At 43.1% G+C, this 27,737-nt stretch overlaps 1 protein-coding gene across 1 annotated transcript in view; it reads left to right on the top strand.

Moving 5' to 3' along the window:
- doc2a (double C2-like domains, alpha) overlaps window positions 1-27,737 on the top strand; it is a 97,357-nt gene that overhangs the window by 16,966 nt on the left and 52,654 nt on the right. Inside the window, 2 exon segments of the mRNA XM_034143497.1 lie at window positions 11,736-12,065; window positions 17,319-17,398. Coding sequence (XP_033999388.1) covers window positions 11,741-12,065; window positions 17,319-17,398 — 405 coding nt within the window. The 5' untranslated portion in view covers window positions 11,736-11,740.

Below are 27,737 nucleotides of genomic sequence, written 5' to 3'. Positions count from 1 at the left end.
TACTCTTGTAAACTTTCATCTTGGAATACCACGAATCAGCTCTTCTGCTCAAAAGCCCATTAAAACCCTTTGAGGGAAGAATCCTGCAAAACTCAGCACGTTGTTTTTTTTAATAGGGTGGGTCACTGATATAGGAACACAAACTAAACGTTTTAACCAACTTCAGGCAAACCAACATGCCTTTCTTTGTCCTCAGTGTTAAAAATGCATGCGTAGGAGACTGAAATCATGCATAAAAAGATACTCGAAACGTGAGTCATTTTCAGTTTCCCACTCGCTCCGTTCACACTTTGTATTTTAGATATACTCCAATGCTCTGCTTGAGCCTCCCTGCTGAGCTTTTAAACAGTTGCACACCAACATCAGCGTCTCCCACTGTTTTAAATCGAATATTTCTGAAGATTTGTCATCTCCTGCCAGTGAACACGAACCAGGCAGAGTTTAGGAGGGAAATCAGGCGAAAAGTCGGATAATTGGAAGCAGCTGTTTAACCTTTTTAGCTAACGAGGAGTCACTTGTCATCTATATTAACATGATCAGTAGAGAAGAAAATACTCAACTCAAATCTACCTTTTTTATATTGATTAATCATTTGTCAAAAGAGATCAATAGACAGAAAAACATTTTTGGTGATGTCTCAAACATAAATATATGACATTAAGGACATGAGGAAGCAGTGAATTCCAATAAATGGAGTCCGGTAACATCAAATGTTTTCTTTCCCCCTCAAACTTAATCACAGGAGTAAGTATTCAAATATTTAACTTAAGAACTAATTGTGATACTAGGGTAAAGAAATACTCGAGAGCAGAAGTCATGTATACAAAATCTTGATTTAGTACAGGTAAAAAAATCACCAAATGTTACATTACGTAACTAAAGCAAAAGTATTTGTCAGGACCTCGACACAAACTGATGAACCCAAATGCACGACCCAGAGACAAAGTCTTGAATGTAATGAAAAAAAGTGTATTTATTTTTAACAGATCAGGTAATCCCTCTTAACAGAGTAGGTAGTGGAAATAACAAAGGAGGAAAAAACTAACGTAACAAAAAGAGGACTTAATAAAAACGTAAGCCTAACAAAATAAACAAACATAACAAAACCTGACATGAGTGAAAAGCAATCCTTTCAGAGCTGAGGCTTGGCACGATCATTCGGGGAAACAAACAAGACGAACTGACACAGGACAGGGGAGAGACAGGACTATTTAAACATGAGGTGAGTGGGAACAGGTGGAAACAATCAGAGGCGGGGCAGACACTGATGATGGCGGGAAAAATACACAAGGGGAGGAAGAAAACAGGTCCTGAAATGAAAGACAAGAGGTAAATACAAAATTAAACAGGAAATGACAGACAAAATACTAACACATTTGACGAGACACTACAGTACCCCCCCCTCTAGGGAAGACTCCTGGCGGCCCAGGCTGATCAGGACGACGATCTTGGAAGTCCCTGATCAGAGTCTTATCAATGATAAGTGCGGGAGCTACCCATAAGCGCTCCTCAGGACCGTATCCCTCCCAATCGACCAGGTATTGACATCCCGGCCCCGTTTGCGGACCGCTAGTAGCTTCTTGACCGTGTATACCGGGCCCCCGTCGATGATCCGGGGTGGTGGAGGGGCCTTGGAGGCGGGAACCAGAGCGCTCTCCTGAACAGGCTTGATTTTGCTGACGTGGAACGTGGGGTGGACCTTGAGAGACCTGGGGAGTCAGAGACGCACCGCGACAGGGTTTATAATGTTCTGAATTTGGAAAGGACCCACAAACCTTGGTGCCAACTTCCTGGAAGGAACATGTAGGGGCAAGTCTTTAGTGGACAACCAGACTCGCTGACCCGGTCTGTAGACGGGAGCCGCACGGAGGGAACGATCTGCCGCTGCCTTCATCCTAGCGGATGTCCGAAGGAGTACCTGCCGAGCTCCGGCCCAGACCTTCCGACAACGTCGGACCATGGCGTGCGCAGACGGGACTCTGACCTTCTCCTCATTGGCTGGGAACAGCGGGGGTTGATATCCATAGGCGCACTGGAAGGGGGAGAGACCTGTAGAAACTGAAGGAAGAGTATTGTGGGAGTATTCCACCCAAGTGAGTTGGTCGCTCCATGACCTCGGGCTCTGGGACACGAGGCATCTGAGGCAGGTCTCGAGGTCCAGATTTAGGCGTTCTGTCTGGCCTGGACTGGGGGTGGTAGCCGGAAGACAGGCTGACGATGGCGCCTAGGAGCCGGCAGAATTCCCTCCAGAAAACGGAGATGAACTGCGGACCTCGGTCGGACACCACATCACTGGGGAAACCATGAATCCTGAATACATGGGTTAGCATGACCTCTGCCGTTTCCTTGGCAGAGGGAAGTTTAAGCAGAGGGATAAAGTGAACCATTTTGGTGAATCGGTCTACTACCGTCAGGACGGTAGTGTTACATTTAGAAGGTGGTAGTCCGGTGACAAAGTCCAGCGAGATATGGGACCAAGGCCGTTGGCGCACGGGCAGAGGCTGAAGAAGACCCATCGGAGCCAGGGATGAGGTCTTGTTACGGGCACACACGGGACAGGCAGCCACATATTCCGTCACCTCCTTCACCATGGCTGGCCACCAGAAATGCTGTTTAATGGTGAACATCGATCGCCGGATACCTGGATGACATGTGAGCTTAGAGGTGTGAGCCCAGTGGATTACCTTGGAGCATAACGACTCAGGGACAAACAGACGATTATTCGGACACCCACTAGGTGCTGGGCTCACAACATTAGCCTGCTTCACATCATTTTCTATCTGCCAGGAGACCGCCCCAACCACACAGTTTAGTGGAAGGATTGCCTCTGGTTCCTTGGCAGTAGGCTCTGGCTCATAGAGTCGTGACAGTGCGTCTGGTTTTCCATTCTGAGTACCCGGTCGGAAGGAAATTGTGAAGTTGAATCTGTTGAAAAACAGAGACCAACGGGACTGACACGAGTTAAGTCTCTTGGCTTTCCTGATGTACTCCAAGTTCTTATGGTCTGTCCAAACAATAAAAGGTTGCTCCGCCCCCTCTAGCCAGTGTCTCCACTCCTCTAAAGCTGCCTTGACCGCTAGCAACTGCTTGTCACCTACGTCGTAGTTCCGCTCAGCTGAAGACAACTTACGGGACAGGTAGGCGCAGGGATGCATCCGGTTGTCCTTGGTGGATCTCTGGGACAACACTGCTCCTATTCCCACATTGGAGGCATCCACTTCCACCACGAATTGTCGCTGGGGGTCTGGGACGGTAAGAACAGGTGCCGTGGTAAATCTCTCCTTAAGAGTCCTGAAGGCGGTCTCGGCCTGGGGACTCCACTGAAACGAGACTTTGGAGGAAGTGAGATTATGCAGGGGAGCGGCAACAGAGCTAAAGTTCCGGATAAACTTTCGATAAATGTTTGCAAACCCTATGAACTTTTTCTTGTTGGTTAGTGTGGGCCAATTAGCCACAGCACTAACCTTGGAAGGGTCCATCTGTACCTGGTTGGCGGTTACAATGTGTCCCAGAAAAGAAACGGTGGCTGCATGAAACTCACACTTCTCGGCTTTGACGTACAAGTGGTTTTCTAGTAGCTTCTGGAGGACTTGACGAACCTGTGGAACATGGGTTTGACTGTCTGGGGAAAATATTAATATGTCATCCAGATATACATACACAAATACATTCAAGAAGTCTCTTAGAATGTCATTGACGAAGGTCTGGAAGACAGCAGGAGCGTTACATAATCCAAAGGGCATGGTCCGGTACTCATAATGTCCACTGGGGGTATTAAACCCCGTCTTCCACTCGTCCCCTTCTCTTATCCTGACCTGGTGATAAGCATTTCTGAGGTAGAGTTTGGTAAAAATCTTAGCGGACTGAAGCAGTTCCAACGCTGATGACATTAATGGCAGGGGGTAGCGGTTCTTTGTGCTAATGGCGTTAAGTGGGCTATAGTCAATACATGGCCTGAGTGAGCCATCCTTTTTACTCACAAAGAAGAATCCTGCTCCTGCCGGTGAAGAGGAGGGACGGATGATTCCCGCTTTCAGGGAAGACGAGATGTATTCATCCATGGCCGCTCGCTCTGGTCCGGAGATGGAATAAAGGCGTCCCTTAGGAATGGGTGCGCCGGGTAGCAGATCGATAGCACAATCAAAAGGGCGATGTGGAGGTAGTGACAGAGCCTTGGTTTTGTTAAAAACCTCTCAGATCGTGGTAACATGCAGGGATCTTAGACAACTCAGGATACTCATCATAACCATTAACTGGTATATTCTGAGTTTTTACCGGACATGATGACTGGGTGAAGTCTGATCGCCGGGGTCTGCGTTATAGCAGGGCGAGGCGGGTTAGGAACACTACAATTTTGCTCACATTCCCCTCCCCATTCCTTAACTTGGCCTGAGCACCAATCAATGTGTGGATTGTGTTTTTTTAACCAGGGGAATCCTAATACAAGTGAGTGCTGAGGGGAATTAAATAAATGAACGGTTTTCGGTATGATCAGTGATTTGACACATTAGTCTGCCGTCCAAAGCTCTGGCATTGATGGGGTGGGCCAAAGGAATAGCCTTAAAGCTCCCATGTCATGCTTTTCCGGTTATTACCCGTCCCCTTGTGTGTTATGAAGGTTTTTATGCATGTAAACGGTGTGCAGAGTCAAAACCCTCAAAGTACACCCTGTAGCGAGTAAAACTCTAACACAGAAAATACCTCCCCAAAACGCCTCGTTGGAGATACGTCACTGCCCATTTGATTCTTCCGGGTACCGCCTGATGTCATGCGGTACCCGGAACGAAATGGACCAATCCCGAAGAGCTATGGCCACACCAGCAGCGGCGTGTTCCTCCTCCAGAGGTTCGAAGAACCGGCATTTCACAGACGAAAGCTTCCAAAACATTGCCCAGTTTGAGGCCGGATATGCATAGCTTGTTTGGACCGTTTGGAGCAGGGGAAGATCTGGGTATACAACCTGTAAGTTTGGATTGTTATTTGTGTATTTATCAAACAAGACTGTTTAAATGTGTAAACTGTGTTGGACTGCTAAGCCATTGACACAGTGCTAACTGTGCTAACTAAGTTGCTAGAGTTTCCATATATCAACTCTAATATCAGCAGATGGCCTTGCATACATGTATCTCATAGCAGGAGAATGTCTGCATTCACACACACGGAATACTCATACAGTATACTGTACTGTGATTTACCGTACATTGTGACCGTACATATACTGCATGTAGCTAACGAGGCTAGCTGTATGCTAGCGCAAAACAATGTATTCATGCAAGTTACATAGTATGGTAGCAGAATACCCGTATACGATTGCAATTATAAACACGTTATTGCTAGCCTAATATGAACCACTAGCTTTTGTTCATAGTAGTTTTATTACACTGCATTATAGTTGCCTTTCCTCCAAGCTAACGTTCATATCGTGTTAGCTACCAAGGTAAACAAAGCTAGGTTAGCATATTAGCAGGCAAGCTGTTCATTACACAACTACTACTAACGAATCTAAAACAACTAAGTTTCTCTAATATTTTGTGATTTGCATTTGATTTCGTCCAGCCAGATCGGACAATCCATGACGTGCTAAAAGGCACTTCTACTACTACTGAGGCGTCGTGCTAAAAGGCACCGCACCGACTGTGCGCAGGCAAGATGCGAGGAGGAGGAATGAATGATATACCGTGTATATATGTATATTTATGTTCATTTTGTACATTTCTAAAAATAAAGTTTAATGGAAATACTTAGTAGGCCTATCCTTTCTTCCCTGAATTCATATATAGCAAACCATGATTTGATTTCTCATCAAACAGTAGTAGTTTATAACGGGTAAAAATAACTTACTCTTTGTTATGAGCGGCTCGTAGGCCACAAAGACAAGGAGACATACACGAGTTTACAAAACCACGGCACATTTATTGTGGTAAATGCAGAGATAGGTGGTTGAGAGGATCGCAGAGTTAGTCTTCCTGCAGCCGCTTTGGAGAGAGACTGGGGCCGTAGTGTCCGGAGGTGTCCGTGATCGTGCTGATTAGCCTCTTCAGCTCCACCCCATCGTAAGACAAAGGCCCTGGGGCCGTCACACTCTTCTATAACAACAGTTAAAAATATATATGTATATAAAATATACGGCTGTGCCGACGCCATGATAAGACTGATGTTACGCTGAGAGCAGCCGGGAAAAGCACTGTTAGACATGGGCGCAGCCTCTCTGGTGGTTGACTAATCAGAACGAGTGGCCGAGCTGACCAATCGGAGCACACTAGGCTCACAGGGAGGGGGGGGCAAGAGCTCCAACGAGTCGTTTAGTGGAGAAAGTGAATACTGCTGAATACACATGCTTGACAGAGATGCTGTATGCGAAACCAATGTGAGTTTGGAAAATTGCACAGTATAAATCTATTTTAGTATACCTCAACAATGTAATTATGATCAGTGGAAATGGCCATGACATGGGCCCTTTAAGGTTAAGTAGTTTGGCTAGCTCCCAATCCATAAGACTCTCGTCGGCCCCAGAGTCAATCAGTGCCCCTAGTGTGTGTTCTTGGTTACTATCTATGAGTGTTACCTGAGTAGGTGTGCGTGGAGGGTATTTCGAGGGGAATTTGCTCACCAGCGCCCTCCTCATAGCCGGTGAGCTTGTCCTTTTCCCGGACATGCGGGATGCTGGTGACCCGGAAGTCCACAGTAAAAACAGCTTCCCTCCTGTAGTCGGCGCTGTCTTTCCTTTGGGGAAATCCTGGTCCTTCCCAGCTGCATGGGTTCCTCCCGTGGCGCTGTTCCTGGAGTTGCAGAATCCGGCGGAATCCGTGAAGAAGAATTCCCAGGAAAACGCCCCTGGTGACTTGGAGGTCTAGGTGTGGCTCGACGCCTCCCTCTCCCTCTCTCTGAGACGATTATCCACTCGAGTAGCCATGGAAATTAATGTTTCCAGGTCTTGAGGCAATTCCAACGGAGCCAGGCAATCCTTTATGGGATCTGACAGTCCGTTCATGAACGCATCTATCAATGCGGGAGTGTTCCAGCCACTGTCCGAGGCTGCGGTCCGAAATGTTATGGCATAATCTATGACAGGGTAGGAGTGCTGATTTATCTGCATAAGAGTCCGGGTGGCCTCCCTGGAGGTTGAGGTCTGATCGAACACCCGGCTCATTGTGTCGTAAAAAGCGGAATACGACCTGCATATGGGAGAGTCTCGAGCCCATTCAGCCGTGGCCCATGCTGCGGCTCTGCCGGTGAGGTGGGAGACCATGAAGGCGACCTTGGCTTCTTCGGAAACAAACGCTGCTGGATTGTGTTTCTAATGTAGATCACACTGGACCAGGAACGTTCTGCAGTTTCCAGACTCCCGGAAAACCTCTCTGGTGATGCCAACCGAAGTGGAACAAATGCTGAGCGAACCTCGGCCTGGCCAGCTGCAGGATCGACGGGAGGTGGCGCCGTCGGCACATCTGGAATCTCTAGACGGGTGAGGATCTGTTGAAGCTGTGTCGCCAGCTGATTGTTAGCTGCTCTTGATGCTGGTGAATTAAACTGCCTTGGGCAAACAAAGCAGTCTGGAGCGCTTTTGGGTCGGCTGGGTCCATTTTTGGTAAGTTTGTTCTGTCAGGACCTCGACACAAACTGATGAACCCAAATGCACGACCCAGAGACAAAGTCTTGAATGTAATAAAAAAGTGTATTTATTTTAACAGATCAGGTAATCCCTCTTAACAGAGTAGGTAGTGGAAATAACAAAAAGCGCTCACAAGGAGGAAAAAACTAGCGTAACAAAAAGAGGACTCAATAAAAAAAGTCCATGAAGGGATAATGTGTGAGTGGATGGGAATGTCGAACAATATTGGACTTTCATCCAGGAGTTTGAGTCTAATACTCAAAGTCCACATTGACTTATTTTAATGTACATCCAAAATGGGGAAAAAAGTAAATGCATATGGGTTTCAGACAACTTTATTACATGGATCACGTACGAATGGATTTTGTAAGTCGATTAGATCACGTATAAATTGTGAGTAACATGTAGTTAGATTGAATGGGTTGCAATTGAATTGATGACAAAGGTTACATATGAGTTAATTACATAGGTAGCTTAACATTTTATTTAGTGGGATAGATACAAATTTAATTATTTGGGTACACATTTTCAACACAGGTTACACAAATTCATTACATGTGTTGTGTACGAATTGATTATGTGGTTTACGTACACGTTATTTACATTAGTTACAGATAAAATACGTTTTTTTTGCTTCTCTCAAAAACAAGATGCAGTTATAGTTACATACACTTTTAGTTTAAAACAACAACCATTTCTGTTTTCAGAGTTTGGTGCACTTTACGTAAACGCCTCTTGCTGAGTTTAATGGCTGTTACTGCAATTGTCATTCCTAATCAATCCAGCCTCTATATTTGTCACACATATTCAATTTATTTCCTCAGTCTTACTTGTCAGACACTCGGGTCTCATTGGACACCTGCCGTCAGTTTTCTGCTGCGGGACTCAGAGGCTGCTGTGGGGATAAATTATGTCAGACTGATTCAGGAAACAAAAAAAGATTGATGTGGGTTTCCATTAACATCAGGAATCATTGGTGGAGTCAGCACAGTTTAACCATGAAGACTCCCTAGAAACAAAGAGGAGACGATAAATTGTCAGATCAACACAAAGTGATTGCTTATGTGTCTGCCAGCTTGATTCTGAGCTCCAAAGCACAATACTAAATGTAATGTTCTGTCCCTAGGGGTCTCTGTATTAAAACTATACCATACAACTCAATTTTTAGTGTACATATCTATTTATATTACTGCTTAGTCTTTAAACTTGAATTTTGCAATCTTTGTATAACCGTGGATTGACCGCTTTTTGAATACAATTTATTAATTTCATAAAAAAGGACCAATAATCCCAACCTCTGTAGACTGTAGATTGACTCTCTAACACAGTGGTTCTCAAACTTCTTCTGTCATTCCCCACTTTGAACATGTGGGCCTTTTCAAGCCCCACCTGTTCCTCATCGCTCTAATAAAATGGTAGGCCAAGCTTACAATTGTCAAATGTATCGTTCTATAACAGGGGTCTCCAACCTTTTTTAGGATGAGAGCTGCTTTCAAAAAATAAACAAGTCGTGAGCTACTTTTACTCCTCTTTTTTGTTTTTTGCAGTGTATATATTTAGCACATTTTAACATTATTATATGCTCACCTTTAACCTTTGTGTGCTGTTTGGGTCTGTGGGACCCGTTTTCAGTGTTTACTAAAAGAACATGTATTCAATTTAATTATTTTAACCTGCTTTATTTGGGGGTAGACCTCACCTAGGGGGGGTCCGGGGGCTTGCACCCCCGGGAAGATGTATTTTTAAATGTTGAAGTGAAATGCATCAATCTGGTGCACTTTGAGCACAACATGAATTTATGGATACAGCTCTCAACACTCGTATGAAAGAGAGCTGTATACTTTTCAATAATCCAAACATCTTTAGAATAACAAATCATTTAAACTTGTTTATTCTTATCTTATGTTACCTAGTTAGCATTCTTTCTTTTATTTTATTTTTTTACTGTCCTATAGTACACATTGGAATGATTTCTTACTGTATTTGTTACAACTAGGCTATATTAAATAGATAAAGGTGTGCTCTCTCTAGCTCTCTCTCTCTCTCTGTCTCGCTCGCTCACAGAGGCTGTGTGCTCCTCCGTGGCGATGACGGCTTGTGTTAAAAAATAATAATAAACATAGACCTATTTGTAAAGTGGGGGGACACAAACGGGATTTCGAAAAGTGCCACGGTTAAACTCCTTATGAAGTGGTGAGGTGCCGCTCCACATTGCTTTTCTTCCCGACTGCAACGCTGTGTGTGTGTGTGTGTGTGTGTGTGTGTGTGTGTGTGTGTGTGTGTGTGTGTGTGTGTGTGTGTGTGTGTGTGTGTGTGTGAGGCTGAGCGTTTCACATGTGTGTATGAGAGATGTTTACATATGTCTGTAAATTATTTTGGTTTCAGTTGTGTGTGTGTGAGCAGGCTCGGATTGGCCATCGGGAGATTCGGGACTTTTCCCGGTGGGCCGCTATAATCTCCCGTTCTTCACGTCCATTCGCGACCCACCTATCACATCTCCGCCCCACACTTTGAGAAACGCTGCTCTAACAGAAGATAAAACATGCAAATACTAAAAGTGAGACAACAAGGACAATCTGTTATTTTCTCCAAGTATGGGTCTCGGAGAGAAATCAATTTGTAAATCTAGAGTTTAGGGTAGTGGTGGAGCAGTGTGGGATCATGGAGGGTTCAACAGTCAGCTTCTCCCAATTAGGATTAAGGAGGAGTACTCCCGGACACCTAGCATGTGAAAATGTTTGCGAAAAACGTGTGTGAAGTGTCCAAAAACTGAGCTATGGCTGTGAATCTGGACGTCAGGACAGTGTTCAAATCTGGATCAGTTTTAATCAGATCCGTTGCAGCCCCTTTTTTATAGATTTAGGTATGGAGGAAAATAGAGAGGGTTGTGTTTTCTGACACTTGGTGAGTTCCCTGGAACACCGGGGACACATATTCATGTATAAAAGACGTACAAAAGTGCATTTTGCATGATAGGTCCCCTTTAAAGTAATACAAAGTCAAACAACACAACGTCACATGTTCTTGGAATGCTAGCTCGCCGTCAACTCTCATCTGTAGTATAAATGGAACCATGTGCACGTTCAGGTAATAAGGTTTACACACACCAGACGTAAAGCACATTTTTTTGTGCAGCGCAATTAAATATGAAGTAGTTATTACCTTAAACATTTTGATATGTTGTCACAAAAAGTGATGGTAAAATAACTAAGAAAATAATAGATGGTAGATAGAAAATAGAAAGAAAAGATGACTTGAGCTGCACAAATAGATTTAAGTGCTTTGTTTTAACCAACAATTGTGCAAAAAAACAAAATCACTTGGATGTCCACACCAAAAACAGAAAGAAAAAATATAGATATATACAGCTAGCTAAAACAAAGTTTCTCGGGTCTCTTGTCTGCTATACAGCCGTCGTCAGACTGCAGTGGGGTTTTGAACCTGTGCTCCCCTGATCCCAACACCAACACACTAGTCCACTGCGCCACACGCCTCCCTAAATCTGTTAAGGAGAGGAATATTAGGTTACTCTGGTACTTTGGAAACCATTTTGATGTTAAGTATGATTCAAATATAAGCTATCTTAAACTTTAAAATGAATTTGAGCGATTATTTCACAAAATTGTAGTGGTTGCACTCACCACAATTACTACAGGCATTAATGTGTGTTTGAAAGTATTGTACTCAGTGTGTGCATTTCACCATGTGCCATAAGCAAAATAGTGACAATGTCTTCATCACATGTAATTAAAAACAAAGCAAAATGTGTTATTTGGGGTTCATACCGCTCTGGAAAACAAGATTGATTCAGCTGACTTGCTGAGATTAAACAAATGTGTTCGGTTTCCAGTTGAAGTAGGATTTTTGGCCATGGTTGATGAAACATTGTTGGTATCTACATCTCTTCTCCGGCACAACTGTGTGACAAGTGAGTGAAGTGGTACAAAGGGAAAATTAGTTTTGCAACTGGCGGGAACACATCCATTAAATGTTTACATACTCATCAAAGCAATACCTCTCTTTATATTGTCTTCAGCTGATGAAGTTCATGTCAGATGATAGAAAGCCACTAAATTGACCTGGTGGTGACACATTGGGTAAACTTGTGTTTGTTTACCTTTAGACTCTATGACGTTGCGGAGAGGAAAGAAGCTCAGCATCTCCATCCAGGAACACATGGCCATCGACGTTTGCCCCGGCCCCATCAGACCCATCCGTCAGATCTCCGCCTACTTTCCCCGCCTGTCCCCCACCTCCCCCGGCCCCCTGTCCCCGAACCCCCCCACCTCCCCCCTGACCCTCAGCCCTGGCTCTGTGGCCTCGGGGATGGGCGGGACCCACCTGCTGTCCCCCCTGCTGGCCCATGGCCGGCCTGGGGGGGGCTGCTCTCTGTCGCTGACCAGCAGCGTGGACACGTCGGTGGAGATAAACAGCGACGACAGCGACGACTGCAGTGAGTTTGTGTGTGTGTGTGTGTGTGTGTGTGTGTGTGTGTGTGTGTGTGTGTGTGTGTGTGTGTGTGTGTGTGTGTGTGTGTGTGTGTGTGTGTGTGTGTGTGTGTGTGTGTGTGTGTGTGTGTGTGTGTGTGTGTGTGGTGTGTGTGTGGCTGGCTCTGCATCTAAACACACTTCGCATCTTATGCATGACTCAGCATGTCTTCATACTAGACTTACAGGAATGTTGTAAAGCAACTCTTTAAAATCTCTCTTAAGCCTGTGTTAACCACATACCTTATTTTATGGTAATAACCAAAAATCCATAAAAAAAACGAATTGACTTCGAGACAAAAGAACAGCTAGCGCTAAAATGCTGACTCATTTCAGGGTTTTAGGGTTAGGCTCTTTTCACATGAATGCAACTGGGTTACATATTTTGGTTTAGCACTAGCAGCATTCTAAGCAAGTATTCATATTTTGTGAACATTTACAGCTACACTACACAGTTCTAAAACATTAGAACCAACATTCATTAATGCAATGCAGGACCGCCCCAAATCAGGCTAAAGATAACATGACGGGTGGTGTTTATTCTCCAGTAAGTGCTGTTGAACTCCTGCAGAAGTAGAAGTAATGAGATATAAAAACATTTTTCACAAAAAAAACGTTAATTAATTAATTGTGACAGCCCTATAGAGTGGTGCAGTGATGACATATTTGTGTAGGTCGAACGGAAGTAAGCATTGCAATGGCTCCATAGACAAGAATCACAGGGATATCCCCAGAAAATAAACTGGTGGACACATGTTTATGATACTTACACATTTTGTTGAGCAGGATAATCGCCACATTTACACCAATTTGGAATTTAGACGATAAACAAACTACAGCGCGGTCACTTAATCACTGCTAAGTTTAAGGCAGCTAATGTTTGGCTGGATGACGTTTAGACATTTCAATTAGTCATTTGTGAGACGCAGAGGTGGGAGAAGTATTCAGATCTTGTACTTGATTAAGAGTAGAAGTACCAGAGTGTAGGAATACTCTGTTAGAAGTAAAATGTTTCAAAGTAGTTCAAAATGTTACTCAAGTAAAAGTACAAAAGTATTGGCATCAAAATGTACTTAAAGTACCAAAAGTAAGTTGTTAAAGTTTATGACGTTCACCAAAGAAATAACACTTCAGCTCTAAAACAGAAGTACCATCACAAAATTATGCAATGCGGAAGCGGCCTGTATAATGCTAAACATTTAGATGAATAGTTGCGCTTGTTGTCACGGCTATTAACCCTGCAAAGGTGGAGGTGATTAAATGATATTGTTATTTTGTCTGCTATTGTGGCAGCTCTAACTAAACTTAAAAAATATATTGAAATTAAAAACCATTTAGACACAATTTATTTTAACATAAATTGAATATACAACATTTTGAATATTACATTTTCTCTTTAAATAGTTCTAAAATTGGACAGAGTTTGGTTTGTCTCCCACGAAAAAGGGATATGCTGTTCTTTGAATAAGAACATAAATGCAAAGCGTGAGATACATTTAAAAAACAGCCAACTGCTCCACCATTACGCCAATCACCATGTGGAGGTTCTATTGGCCGGTTGGTTTTTAATCTCAGAGGATGGAACGATGCTGCAGTGGGATCGATAAAGAAAAACAAGAGTCCAATTTATCTGACCAGCGTGGACACAAACAACCCCAGACTTCAGCTCAGGGAAACAACTCATGAATAACACATGCCTTTAAGTCCAAATAGCATGAATAATGCTCACAAGCACACATGTGTTTCAGTGGGAATACCTCCACACCTGGGGGGGGGGGGGGTCACAGTAAGACGAGGCAACAGATAACATGATGCCTGCTGCAGAGACTCTGGAGTTACAGCAGTGTCTTTGTGAATGACTGAAGTCCAGCAGGGAGCAAATCACTCCTTCTGTCTCTCTTTGTCAAGCTGCTCCAGAATCTCAATCACATGGAGTCCAGATATGTGATTGAGATCCACTAATTAAATAAATAATGGATTTATTTCTTTAATCACAGGCATTCATTATCAGATTAGTTCTGCAGTCGCTGATACACACACGACAAGACAAATATACTCGATTTTGAGTTTTACACTGTAGGAGAAAGACTCCCAAATAAATGCGTGTGTTTTGCGGCTCTGTTGTGATTGCCTCTTGGTTGTTTTCCGTCTCTTTGTGTTTTTTGTGGGGGTTTTTGGCATCTTTTCCTGGTCGTTTTTTGTCTGTTATTAGTCGTTTTGTGTCACTTTGTAGTCATTGTGTGTCTCTGAGGTCATTTTGTGTCTACTTGGTGGTTTTGTTCCTCTTTGTAGTCACATCCTTGCTGCTGTTTTGCATCGTTCTGTCTCTTTGTGTCGTATTGCTTTCGTTTTTCAGCTTGTTGTTGTTTTTATAATAATGTTCATCAGAATTTGACAGTCAGTCATATTACTGGAACTAGTTGATCAAATCAAATACACTAGCAAAGAAAAAAAGATCTTTTCTTTTTATTAGTTTGAGTCCTTGGTGCAGATATGATTCCTTTAGATTTCCTCTGCAGTCTCAGATGTGATCACTCCGTGTGGTGCAGCGCTGCGTTTGTTGGTGCATGATGTTTTTACAGCAGATCCAGGCTGTTAGTGTAGGTGGGAGGAATTAGGAACATAAGCATGCAGTGGAAAGTGCACTCACAGCTTTTTGTATCCCATTTTGTGTAGAGCACTGCAGTGGAGTCAGCAGAGGGAAGCAGCTTTATCTCTTATTGCTGCTGTTAGATGAAAATCAGACGTCTGAAATGCATTCTTATCTGCAAAGCACTATCATTAGCATGATCACTTACACTACACGTCTAATAGTAGTACGTGAATACTGTCTGCAGTGAGGGGGAGGATATTTGACATCTACTGTCAATACACACATTTCGTTTTTTGTAATTTTCTCTTTGCCTTTGGTTAGATATAAAGTCATACAATAAAACACCCTAATACAAGCATAGACACAATCAAACTGTCTCCGAAAGAACAAAATGGCAATTAAGATCAACAGCAGGGACATCAAATATGCATGCTGTATAAATCCAGCGTCCCACTTTATCTTTAATTCAACAAACAGTCTGATCTGGTGAGTCACAGCAGCATCCACAAGTGACGTGGAGATGTAATGTAATAGTGGTATAACGCTTCATATAGAGGGATAACAAGTACATAAACAAATCAACTTGAACTGATGATTAAGTGAATGCATTTAGTAATGAGATTAGTTAGTGTTTTCAGTAAGTATGCCCCAGATAATGCTGCAGCTCTTTTTAGTAGTTTTGTGTCTGTTGACTGTTGTGTGGCCATTTTGTTTGTGTTTTCTTTGCTGCTGATTTCTGTAAATGTGCCCTCTGTGTCACTTTGTAGTTGTTTTTGGTCTTTGTGGTGTTTCCTGTGTGTCTCTTTGGTATGTGTTATTGATGGACATTTATTTGTAGTCACTTATCCTATGCAACAAAAATGTAAGAAAAGGACCTCACTAGTGTAATTAAGAAAAAGCTACTCAAGTTAATCCAACGTTTCTTTTCAGATGGAGACACACAAATGACTACAAATGTCTTTTGTCTTTGTCTCAGTCACTCAGTAGCAAAGTATTTCATAACGTTCTGGATGTTTCCGATGCTGGGGGTTTTGCCTTTCTTTGTACATGTTTTGCATCTCTTTTTGTGTGTTTCTTTGGTTGTTTTATGTCTTTTTCTTTTCTTTTTGTAGTTCCTTTGCATCTCATTGGCATCTCTTGTGCCTTTTTTTTGTGTCTGTAGTTATTTATGTAAATGGTATGCATTTTATAAAGCGCTTTATCCAGTCTTTGCGATTCCTTAATGCACTTTACACTTGGGGTTACTTGGGGTTAGATGTCTTGTCCAAGGATACATCGACGTGTTGACTTCAGGGGCTTGTGTCTCTTTGTAGTCATTGTGCTTCCCTTTAGTTTAGGCCTTTACACAAAAGTCTTCTTTATTATCTTATTTTTTTCACATATTTTTTCCACACTGTCTTATTGGCAAGAATACTTTCCCGTAGAATAAAAAACATGTTAACATAAATGACAATTTCCGGAGTTTCACAGCCCTTTGTGGTCATTTTGCCTGAATTTGTGTTGCGTCTCTGTGGTCACTTGAAGGACTCTCCAACCAGAAGTGAAACAGTCCCTTCAGATGCTTCTGGCCCTTTCTCATTTATCTAATTCCCCTCCTCGACCCCTATCCTCGTGTCTTAGTATTTTATTATGTGAAGCACTAAATGGTTTTAGAAAAATATCGACTCTTTGTTTGTAGATATCTACTAAACTAAAGCAAATAAAGAGAGTAGGCCTGTTATATATATGATGTGATATATATTATACACACTGCTCTGCTTTCTGCACGGACCTCACAGCTGTTCTCTCTGTAAACATCGCGTTGCGATGAAAGCAGTTAATAAAATAATATCCAGGGGATGCATGCAGAGCTGTCATTGGCTGAGATAAGTCCGGCCGTGCGTCACGACTCTTTTAAACATCACTGTTGCTGGAAATACATCCGTGGAGCATCCGCGGACTGGCGCGGAGGACCCATCAGTGTATCCTCGTTTATAGCTCCTCCAGAGAGCCTCCTCGACGCTCGATCCTCGGTCCTCGAAGTGCATTTAGAGAAATGAGATGTCCTTCAACATGGCGCTCTGAAATCCAGGTCACTACCGGAGGGCCGAGGATTCGAGGAGTCGAGGAGGAGAAATGAGTGAAATGAGAAAGGGCCTCTGTGTAGGATAAACAGAATCTGAACAGGAAGTGGGCGAGCCTCCAGGTTGACAAACACACCGCAGTGTAAAGAAGATTATAGTTTAGCATAAGAATACAATGTGTTGAGTAAGCAGAGGTTTGTTGGTTTTATGAGAGCTGATGCCTAAAATAAATGTTTTAATCCCTGTGAATCACATCCTGTATGTGCGCTCTTATATAATCCACTGGAAGAACACCAGGTTGTGTTTGATGTATGAGTTTATACATTTACACACAGTTTGTGTGCATGTATGTAAGGCGCCCTGACACATGTGTTTCTTCTTAGAGGATTTTCCGTGTTGACATGTGATGTGTTGTGTTCAGATCCATGTGGCAGCTGCTCCATTAAATTGGAATTCTCTGTTCCTGCTTTGATTTTATTCCGACTGATTTTTCATATCTTTCTTCTGATGCAATGCTTTTTTCCTTTAATGAGTTCTGTCCTTCCTTTGTTTTTCCTCCTCAGCCGCTCTGGGAACGCTGGAGTTTGAGCTGAGGTACGAGCAGAGGTCCAGTGAGCTGCACTGCAGGCTGCTGCGCGCCAAGGTAACACTCTGAAGAGATGAGTGAAAACTGCTTCTGTGAGCAGGGATGTAGGTTGAGCTGCAGAGTGGTTTGTAAACCTTGTTTTCCAAGTGGTCTGGAGTTCCTCCATTGGACATTTTTTATTGCATTTCCCGCAATCGTGCACAAAATACTGTGACTGTATAGTTGATAAAAAACACAAAAGGGAAAATGATTCGATAGTCTCAGCATTTTACATTTTAAAAGTGTTTGTTAGAAAAATATCACTCATCACCGGCAAATCAGGATATATGTATTTATTATCCTCTCAAGAATGGAAGTAGTCATCACATACAGAGCATTTGGTACAACTAGTTCCTGAAAACAGTGTCCTTCACATGCTGATATACATATGTTTATATACAAGAGAGGGAGTTACACGGTCACAAGACGGAGGACTACCGGTTCAAAGCAGTATACAATGTTTAGTTCAGATTAGCTCCACGTCAGAAATGATCATGCTTGTCATATGTCTATCTCCATAGAGGCTGAATCATCATGTTAATCACATAGCTATGATATGCCTAAAACAGTCCTGATGCTCTTCTAGGTAATCATACATCCTGTCATGTTCACAGCTACAGTTGGGATACCTTTGTTATCATGTGTACTCTGATATCGGATGAGTACATTCAGAATTTCCCCAACAGCACGGTTTTACATCTAATTTTGAAAGTGTAACGGATATAAGTAATACAGGTGATCTGGAGTCGCTCACTGAGAATATTTTGCCTTTTTAATGCATTTCCTGCAAGTCTTCACAATATGCTATCACTATAGTGGCATATTCATTATTCCCCATAATTACTTTGAATCTTGTGCTTTATACTTGCTATCATTGTGGCATAAGCCGTTTCCTACTTTACTGCCGTATTTTTCACTATAGTCCATCTTCCTTTTCTGATATTACAACTTGTGTAGCCTATATATTAATGACACATGACAGCTGGTATAAAAGAAAACAATTAAAAACTATAAAAAAACAGAAAAAGCTTACTCCGCTGAAGCCTATAGTCTGCTGCCAATAGTGAACAATTGGATAGAAAACGTGTGGTTAAAAATAAACATGTTACAAGTATGCCTGGTTAAATCTGCATGACGTTTATAAATACATGTGTGGTCGCATTCGTAGTCACTTTGCGTTCTTGGCGCTCCTGCTTCTGTAATAACTTTCTACTCTGACAACTTTCCATTAACTGTTATTGCTAGGTTTATCTTGCCCTAGCCTCTGGACTAAGCCTTCCCACGACTCTTGGTTCCTGGTTCTGTCCAGAAGTAGATAGTTGGGACCGCAGTTAGTTGGACCACATTTTTGGGCCAAGTGCTATTGCCCCTGCAGCTAAATCATGAGAACTGGTCTGCATTCGGGGATTGGATCCAAACCAGTCCAAGAACCACCTCTGTGGAAAAGGGGCTTTGTAGAGCAGGTGCAAATGATATCTTATACAATGCTAACACACATGAAGTTAATATTACATTTCAGGAGGGGGGTGACATTTTTAGGTATTTTTTAAGTGGTAGGGACGGATCCCCTATCTTTCCTACCGTATATCATGGCCATAGTTCAACAGCCTTGATCTGTACATGTACCAACTACCTAATGTTTATACATAAAGTAGATCTGAAATGAAAACACATACAAAATCAATTATTAAATTATGTGACACCACCGTCCACAAATTAAGCATTTCTTCTTTCATTGTGACATATTAAACATATGTTCTGCTGTTTGCCCTAACGATTGCTTGGTCGCATGGCTCCTAAGATTAGCATTCACGAGAAAACCGTAGTTATGATCCACTACGTATTCTCAGGTCCAGGTATTTGTTTAACTGACATTTCATTTTACTTTTTTCAAATCATTATGCTCATCCGATTTTATATACTGCACGTGTTTTGATCAGCATTTGCAATTTGTATCTCGTATTAGTCATGGACGAACATTTTGTTAACCAACATATTTATCTAGTCCCTAGTGTCTTAAAAGATACCTTATTAAGCCTCTCTGGACTTTAAATCTGTTGTCGATTTGCTAAAATACATGAACCGTGTGCACTCTAGTAAACCTCTAGTTGAATTCCTGTTTGTTTACCAAAGATGTGCGGAGTCGGATTCAACACATGAGAAAAGATAAGATCTTTCCATTGTTTTGGGATTTTTTTCCCCACTAGGTGGTGTTTTCTTTAACACCATACCTAACCCTCAAACCTGTCTTTGAGCCGGTCTTTAATCAGGCACCTCGCCTGAATCCCAATCCAGCTTTATTTGATTTTGCAGCTTCAAAACAAGCCTTTCCACCACAACAAGGTAATAACACTGGCACGAGAGTCATAATTCAGAGAAAACTGCACCACAGCCCGAATTTAAGTGTCAGAAACAATATAACTGAGCACTGTTAGGAGACAACAGGCTGCGCCACCATAAATCTGCAGCTTAGGGACAATTCTTCAGTGTGTGTGTGTGTATATGTGTGTGTGTGTCTGCTCCGTGGTGATGTCTGTACCATAAAATGGACACCTGCTCAGAAGCTCTGCTGTTTTTTATCCCACCTGCAGGAAAGCTCCCTCCACCTGCATAAGTACTGTCACATGATTTACAAGAATGAACGGTCTAACAGGGTACAATGCTGTTTTTTGGTTGAAACAACAGGATCTTATTATCAATTATTCTGCTTATGCCCTGAGACACTATCAGGATTTTATAAATATTTGACACTAGAACCTCCTTCAAACGTCACTAGGTGGAAGGGATATAAAGGAAATGTCATGTCTACCCATCTCTTATAATTTTCTAATCATAAATCTATCGATCATAAATCTATCTATTAGATTTATGATTAGAAAATTATAAAAGTAGGGTAGACATGTGGAGATTATCCGGCTGAACAAAACGTGATCCGTCTCTTAAATGTGTGTCAACCACAGACCTTATTTCAAGCTATTTTCCAAAATCCTATGGAGAAATTGCATTGCGTTTTTGTCGAAGGAACCGGAATAAGTTTCTTTCGGGTTTTAGGACGCGTCACTGCGGTTCTCTATGGAGAGAAAACGTTATTTAGCCATTCCAATGAAAAAAAACGTTATTTAGCCATTCCAGTGGAGAAAACGTGCCCTTTAGGGAGTCCTTCTTTTGATTGGGAAAACGCAATGCACTGCCATACATATACTGCTGCGCTACATGCTATTAAACCTTCTGTGAGCTAACGACCCATTCCCATGCAGCTGGTGTCATTATTTTTCCTGCCCCTCAAACAGCCTCAGTCCCCCACTGGTTTGACATGTAGAGCTTCACAGTGTATTAGAGAGGGTCCTGAACGAGAGTCGCATGTGACAATTATCTCATATCCTTTTCATGCTTTCGACACATGAACTTAAACAACTGACTGTTTTCTTGCTCTATATATATATATCCCTTTATGTGTAGTGTGTATGATTCTGTCTGTAGGTGTGTGTGAGAGGAGATAAAAGGGAACTGTGTGTTAGAGGTTGAAGGATTTATATGCACGATCCCATGTGGATTTAATCATGTCCTGCAGGGGAAGTGAACAGAGCACACACCATCTATAGTTTGTTTGTAGTGTGTTTCTTTGAGGATCCACATGGTGATTACACTATGTCTTTTACATTAGATTAGATGAACTTTATTGATGCCAAAATGGGGAAAACAGTAGGAAGATACATTAGAGTTTTTCTCAATAAAACAATATAAATGTAAAAAATAGGTAATAGACCAACAATTCAACAGACACTGGAATGGAATAACTGCCCTACATGTAGAAATTGAGTTTTAAGAAAAGTTTGGAGTGGTCTCTTAATTGTTTTTCAAGTGTGCAAAGTAGATCCAGTTTTTAATTCAAATCTGAATGGAGTGAGGGAGGGTACAATATGTGCAAAAACATCATGGTTAATGAAAGGGAAAAACAGAATGTAATCTGCAGTGTTACTGACACAAATACAATGAGACTCAGATGTTTTTTCTGCAGTTTATCACAAATGGAGTGCAATAGAGCCACATTACAGAAGTGATCCTCATTATCTGGGAGAACGGGAGATAATCTGAGCGCCCGCTGTCCCCGAGCTTTGCCTCCTTTGTCTCCTCCTGTGATTTCTTTATTTGAGGAGCTACTTACATGGTAATGATCTCCCTCTGTGTTATCGAGGGAAAATCGTAGTTTCAGACCCGAAGGGTGAGATTAGCTCCACCGCCTGCTGTGAGGAGAGATTTTGAACAGTTTATAAATGAAAGCTAATCTATTTTTCAGCTCAATATACTGATAATATAATGAGGAGACTTTCAAAGGATTTCATAGTTTCTTCCCCTGGGTCAATTTGTTGAAATATCTACACTTCATACAGTATACTGATCTTAATCTTCTTAATATGTGCACGTTTTCTTGACATTTATATTTCAATTATGGCTGTACGGTGGCCGACAGGTGCAAACAAGTGATGCACACAGCCTGGGACTGAAGTGTTTGATGTTCAGGGATTATAAAGTTGTCACTGTTTGCAGAGTTAGCCTGTTTCATAACTAATTGTTTTGTCAGTATATTTGAAATTAGTTAGCTTACAGCAGATCTGCAATAAAAGCAGAAGGAATCATGACAGTGACAGTTGGCCTCGAACACCAACTTTTTAGTGTCCCTCCCTATAACCAATGTGTTTTGAGTTCTTGCAAAAAAGATGTGCGGCGTTTTTGAATCCGCAAAACGTCTCTCCATATGGAAGTGTTTGGGGCCGTTATACTCATACACTGAACATTCAAAATTGTTTCCCTCAGTCGGGTGGGGTCAAAGGGTACAGATGACCGCGGCCCTAGGCCCATGGAGGCCCATTATGGTGATAATGCTACTCTGTTAACAACAAATCAGTGTTTAAATCGACAGCTAGTTACCGTTAGCTGTTAGCATAACAAACCAAGGTTGCATTGTGTAACATGAGTTCAAGCTCTGTTAAGTAAACAAATTGTATTGGGCGATGGTAAAGTTGTGTTCAAATGTAATCTTGTAAAATGTAAAAATGTTTTGTGAACCTAATAAATGTCCATATGGCACAGTCATACTTGCGCAAAGTAAAAAAAGAGTATCCTGCATGTGGCCCTTTTAGGACATCTCTCAGTTAGACACCATAAGCCTCGCCAGTTGTAGTTTGAAATCATTTTTGACTTAAAGGGTAATGGCTGCCCTGACGCAAATCCCTCCAATGCATATCCAATTGATATCCTCCTCATGCATCAAAGGCATGGATCGCACGTCATCGAGATACTTTGATACCAAATAGTTTACATTTGTCTCCATATATCATGTTAATTAAGATATATAGCTGACATTTAGCATGTAACATTTAGCATCTTAGCAGCTGTTACATTACATTACATTTGTTAGGTAATGTGGAAAGGGTAGGACCCAAATGCAGACTTCAAAAAGGAAAAAGGTCTATAAACAAAAGGCGAGCTTTATTCCAAAGCCGATGAGCACAAAAACAAGGCATGAAAAAACATAGATAGCACAAGGTAGCGAATACAAACAAAACTGACATGGAGGGAGACCCCCGGCGGGACAGGTGTCGGCGGGACCCCCAACGATACTGGACGTGGAGTTGGCAGGACCCTCAGCGGAACCCCCAACGGCACAGGACATAGGGTTGGCAGGACCCCCGGCAGAAGAGTAGTCGGCGGGACCTCCAACGGGACAGGACATAGGGTAGGCGTCGGCCGTAGAGCCAACAGGACACGGGGGGCTGGCGTCGGCCGGAGAGCCAACAGGAGACGAGGTGCTGGAGTCGGCCGGACCACCGACAGGACACGAGGGGCTGGAGTGAGCCGAACCACTGACAAAACACGGGGGGCTGGCGTCGGCCGGGGAGCCAGTACTGGAGCCGAAACTGAAGCCGGAACCATGGCTGCTGGGGCCAGAACTGGGGCTGAAACCATGGCTGCTGGGGCCAGAACTGGGGCTGAAACCATGGCTGCTGGGGCTGGAACAATGGCTGCTGGGGCCGGAACTGGGGCCGGAACCATGGCTGCTGGGGCCAGAACTGGGGCTGAAACCATGGCTGCTGGGGCTGGAACAATGGCTGCTGGGGCCAGATCTGGAGCTGGAACCATGGCTGCTGGGGCCAGAACTGGGGCTGGAACCATGGCTGCTGGGACCAGAACTGGGGCTGAAACCATGGCTGCTGGGGCACGGGCTGGAATCCTGGCCCTGCGTCTCTTAGAGGCCTTTTGGAGACGCCGTGGACCTCCAACAGGACAGTAGTCGGATCCCAGGAAAGGGTTAGAGGCTTGAGAAAAGCTTCCAGGACTACATGTCAAATGTTGTAGCCACTCAGGCAACAAACCCCTGAGCCAGGGCTTGCGAGCAACCTCCTGGCGTGCCTCCTTCAAAGCAGCCACTCTACCCCGTATAGATGTGGCGTCATACCAGGTATAAAAAAGGTACTCTAGAGAGTACCCAAGACGTTCCGCCTGGAGAATAAAAAAATCTGAATCTGCTGAGTCCAATGTTGGTCGGTTCATTCTGTTAGGTAATGTGGAAAGGGTAGGACCCAAATGCAGACTTCAAAAAGGAAAAAGGTCTATAAACAAAAGGCGAGCTTTATTCCAAAGCCGATGAGCACAAAAACAAGGCATGAAAAAACATAGATAGCACAAGGTAGCGAATACAAACAAAACTGACCGTGACTGACATGGAGGGAGACAGGAAAAACCAACAATGAACCGACAAGGCACACAGGGGAAGACAAGACTAAATACAGAGAGGGGTAATCACAAGACAAGACACAGCTGAGGCCTGTACTACGAAGCCGGATTTTCGCTTAGCCGGCTGACTTCAGGGAAATCTCGGGCTTTCCGGTCCTACGACGCTGGTTCTCTTTTTAGCAGGCTAGATTTCCATGGTAACTTATGCTGAGCGGCTAACCTGCTCCGGAGCAGGTTAGGTTGCAGGCTAAGAGATCAACTCAGTGAAAACACCGCCTGCTGACCAATCAGAGCTCCGTGTGCGGAGTTTAAAGCGATCAATTCATATTACAGGATAGAGGAAATACAGAAAAACTGCCGTTGCAGGAAAGACGGCCGGCCAAAATCAACTGACTGTGTGAACGTGAAAATTAATAGAATATCCCCTCCCATCTTCAGAGCAATCTGACTATTATAACATTAGCGTTAAGAAAGCTTACTTAAATATCTGCCACAACATAAGTAACCGGATCAGAGTAACATTAAGTACAGTCCGCGGCACTGTGAGTGCAGACGTCGATGTGTCCCATTATCATTCATATCATATCACATCATAATGTATCATATATTTCCTTATTTGAGTCAGTTTCTTGAGCCGTATCTGGCCGTGCAACACTCACAGTGTCACATACTGTATGCAGAAGTATTATTTTAAGCAACACATTAAGTTGACGAAACACTCGAGTCAAATTCTCCTAATTAAAGTCAGATCCACTCGTGTATTGGACGGGGCAGTGATTTCATAAACCTGTTAATGTACGCATTCAAATGCTTTTTCTTTTACCAGCTGTATTCACCTTGCAGGTGCAGCTATGTGGCTTTTATCCTGGATAAAGTGTTTAAGTCATGGATGTTTAAAGTTTAACTTCTTCATATTTGACTAATATTAAAGTTCACTTTTCATTCAGGAAGTATGACGCTGCGCTGTCAGTATGCTTGTCCGTGTTTGAGATTGGTCGAATGCTCCAAATACCACCCCTTTCATGTGAACGCGCACCTAACTAGATAGGACACGGCTGGCTTGAGCGATCCACTTGATAACCAGCGTCGTAGTACAGTTTAGCCAGAGCGCGTATATTTTGGATTGGGCCAACCGGCTAACTCAAACATATCCAGGTTAGGTTGAACCAGCTTCGTAGTACAGGCCTCTGGGGTAAGGGAGGCAGAAACACAAGGGCAACAGGTGAACACAATCAGACACACCAGGGAAACTAACGACAGGAAGGCAAACACAGGAAGAAGGATCAGAGAAGACACAAGGAGGAAAACATTTCAAAACAAAGGTGGAAAATGAAAACATAAATACAAAACCGTAACAACATTGCATTTAGCTGACGCTTTTATCCAAAGCGACTTACAATCAGTGCATTCGACCAAGAAGATACAAACTTGAGGAAAACAGAATCACATAAGTACATCTGAGGCCTGTACTACGAAGCCGGATTTTCGCTTAGCCGGCTGACTTCAGGGAAAACTCGGGCTTTCCGGTCCTACGACGCTGGTTCTCTTTTTAGCGGGCTAGATCTCCATGGTAACTTATGCTGAGCGGCTAACCTCCTCGCGTCGTAGTACAGTTTAGCCAGAGCGCGTATGTTTTGGATTGGGCCAACCGGCTAACTCATATATATCCAGGTTAGGAAAATCCGGCTTCGTAGTACAGGCCTCTGGTTTCATAGAGCCAAAACATTTCAAGTGCTACTCAACTGGCTTTAGATAAGCCAGTCCTTTATTAGTATATAAGTGCTTTGTTAGCAATTCTATCACTCGAAGTGGAGTCGAAAGAGATGCGCCGGAAGATATGTAAGCTTTCTGCTGTCCTGATGTCAATGGGGAGCTCATTCCACCATTTTGGAGCCAGGATAGCAAACCAACGTGTTTTTGCTGATGGGAACTTGGGTCCCCCTCGCAGTGCGGGTGCAGCGAGCCGGTTGGCTGATGCAGAGCGGAGTGCACGTGCTGGGGTGTATGGTTTAACCATGTCCTGGATGTAGGAAGGGCCAGATCCATGTTGAACTAAAAAGAAAGGTGAGACTAATGATGGATACCAGAAAAATATCAATTTAAGAAATGTTTAAAACCACTGCAGGATTATTATCATATAGGCTCTTTATTATTATTATTATTATTATTATTATTATTATTATTATTATTATTATTATTATTATTATTATTATTATTATTATTATTATTCAGTTAATTTTATTTTCCTTATTGTGTTGGACATTCATTTGGCATTATATCCCTGTTTTCTTTCATTTTATGGCTATACCATTTTCTATATAAATAAGTAAAGGCCTGTCATGAATGAAAGGGTGCTTTTTTGAATAAAAAAACAAAATAATATAAACGTGTTCTAGCTCTAACATTACAATTCTCCTTGGATGTAGTAATACTCCAAATAAATATAATTACATGTAAATATCAACATACTATTACCCTACTGTAGGTAGGTGCTTATTCCAGCCCTGGATTTAATGGTACATTATACTGTATGATAGTTGTGTATGTGAGATTATGAATACACACACGTCTGTAGGTCACAGTCTCTACCTGCGGTTCAACCTCATTAAAAAAATATCGGCGGAAAAATAAATCTGTCTCTCTGCCACCGCTGCAAATGTCAAAGCTGTTGAGATGAATTTGGGAGTAATTTCTCAGGATCATCTCAGTCCCGCTGATGTTTGATCCTGCGGTCATAGTTTAAAATCCTCTGTCCTGCTGCTTTATTCTTTATACTGAATTATTTACACACTTATTAACACGTCATATCAGAGAAGATCGGGGGGGGGGGGGGGTCAGGAAACACAGAGGATGTGTAGTAATGTGATTCATTATCATACGTTACCTTTTTATTACTATATTCATTATCAAACACGGCAAATATAGAGAAAATATGAGGTTAGAGTTAGCTTGAATTACCAAATGTATTACTTTTTACTGCATTTATCTGACAGATTTAATAAGATTATTCAGACTATATTGAACTAAGAAATAATTATGTTTATTATAGACTCTTATGTACATTGTCTTGTTTTATATGCTGCTGCAACGCAAACATTCCCAAATGGGACAATAAAGTGTCTATCAGCCACTATCCATCTCATCTATCTCGATCTATCGAGGAGCGAGCGATCGAGCCATCTGAGCCAGCGAGCCAGCGAGCGAGCCAGCTAGCCAGCGAGCCAGCGAGCCAGCGAGCCAGCGAGCCAGCGAGCCAGCGAGCCAGCGAGCCAGCGAGGAGCCAGCAGCCAGCGAGCCAAGCGAGCCAGCGAGCCAGCGAGCGAGCCAGCGAGCCAGCCAGCGAGCCAGCGAGCGAGCCAGCGAGAGAGCCAGCGAGCGAGCCAGCGAGCCAGCGAGCAGCGAGCCAGCGAGCCAGCGAGCGAGCGACCACGAGCGAGCCAGAGAGCAAGCGAGCGAGCAGCGAGCGAGCCAGCGAGCCAGCGAGCCAGCGAGCGAGCCAGCGAGCCAGCGAGCCAGCGAGCCAGAGAGCCAGCGAGCCAGCCAGCGAGCCAGCGAGCCAGCGAGCGAGCGAGCCAGGCGAGCAGCGAGCCAGCGAGCAGCGAGCCAGCGAGCCAGCGAGCCA

Source organism: Trematomus bernacchii, unplaced genomic scaffold (genome assembly GCF_902827165.1).
Source record: "Trematomus bernacchii unplaced genomic scaffold, fTreBer1.1, whole genome shotgun sequence".
Classification (NCBI taxonomy): domain Eukaryota; kingdom Metazoa; phylum Chordata; class Actinopteri; order Perciformes; family Nototheniidae; genus Trematomus; species Trematomus bernacchii.
The sequence above is the reverse complement of the archived record's forward strand: the minus strand, read 5'-3'. Positions and strand labels throughout refer to the sequence as shown.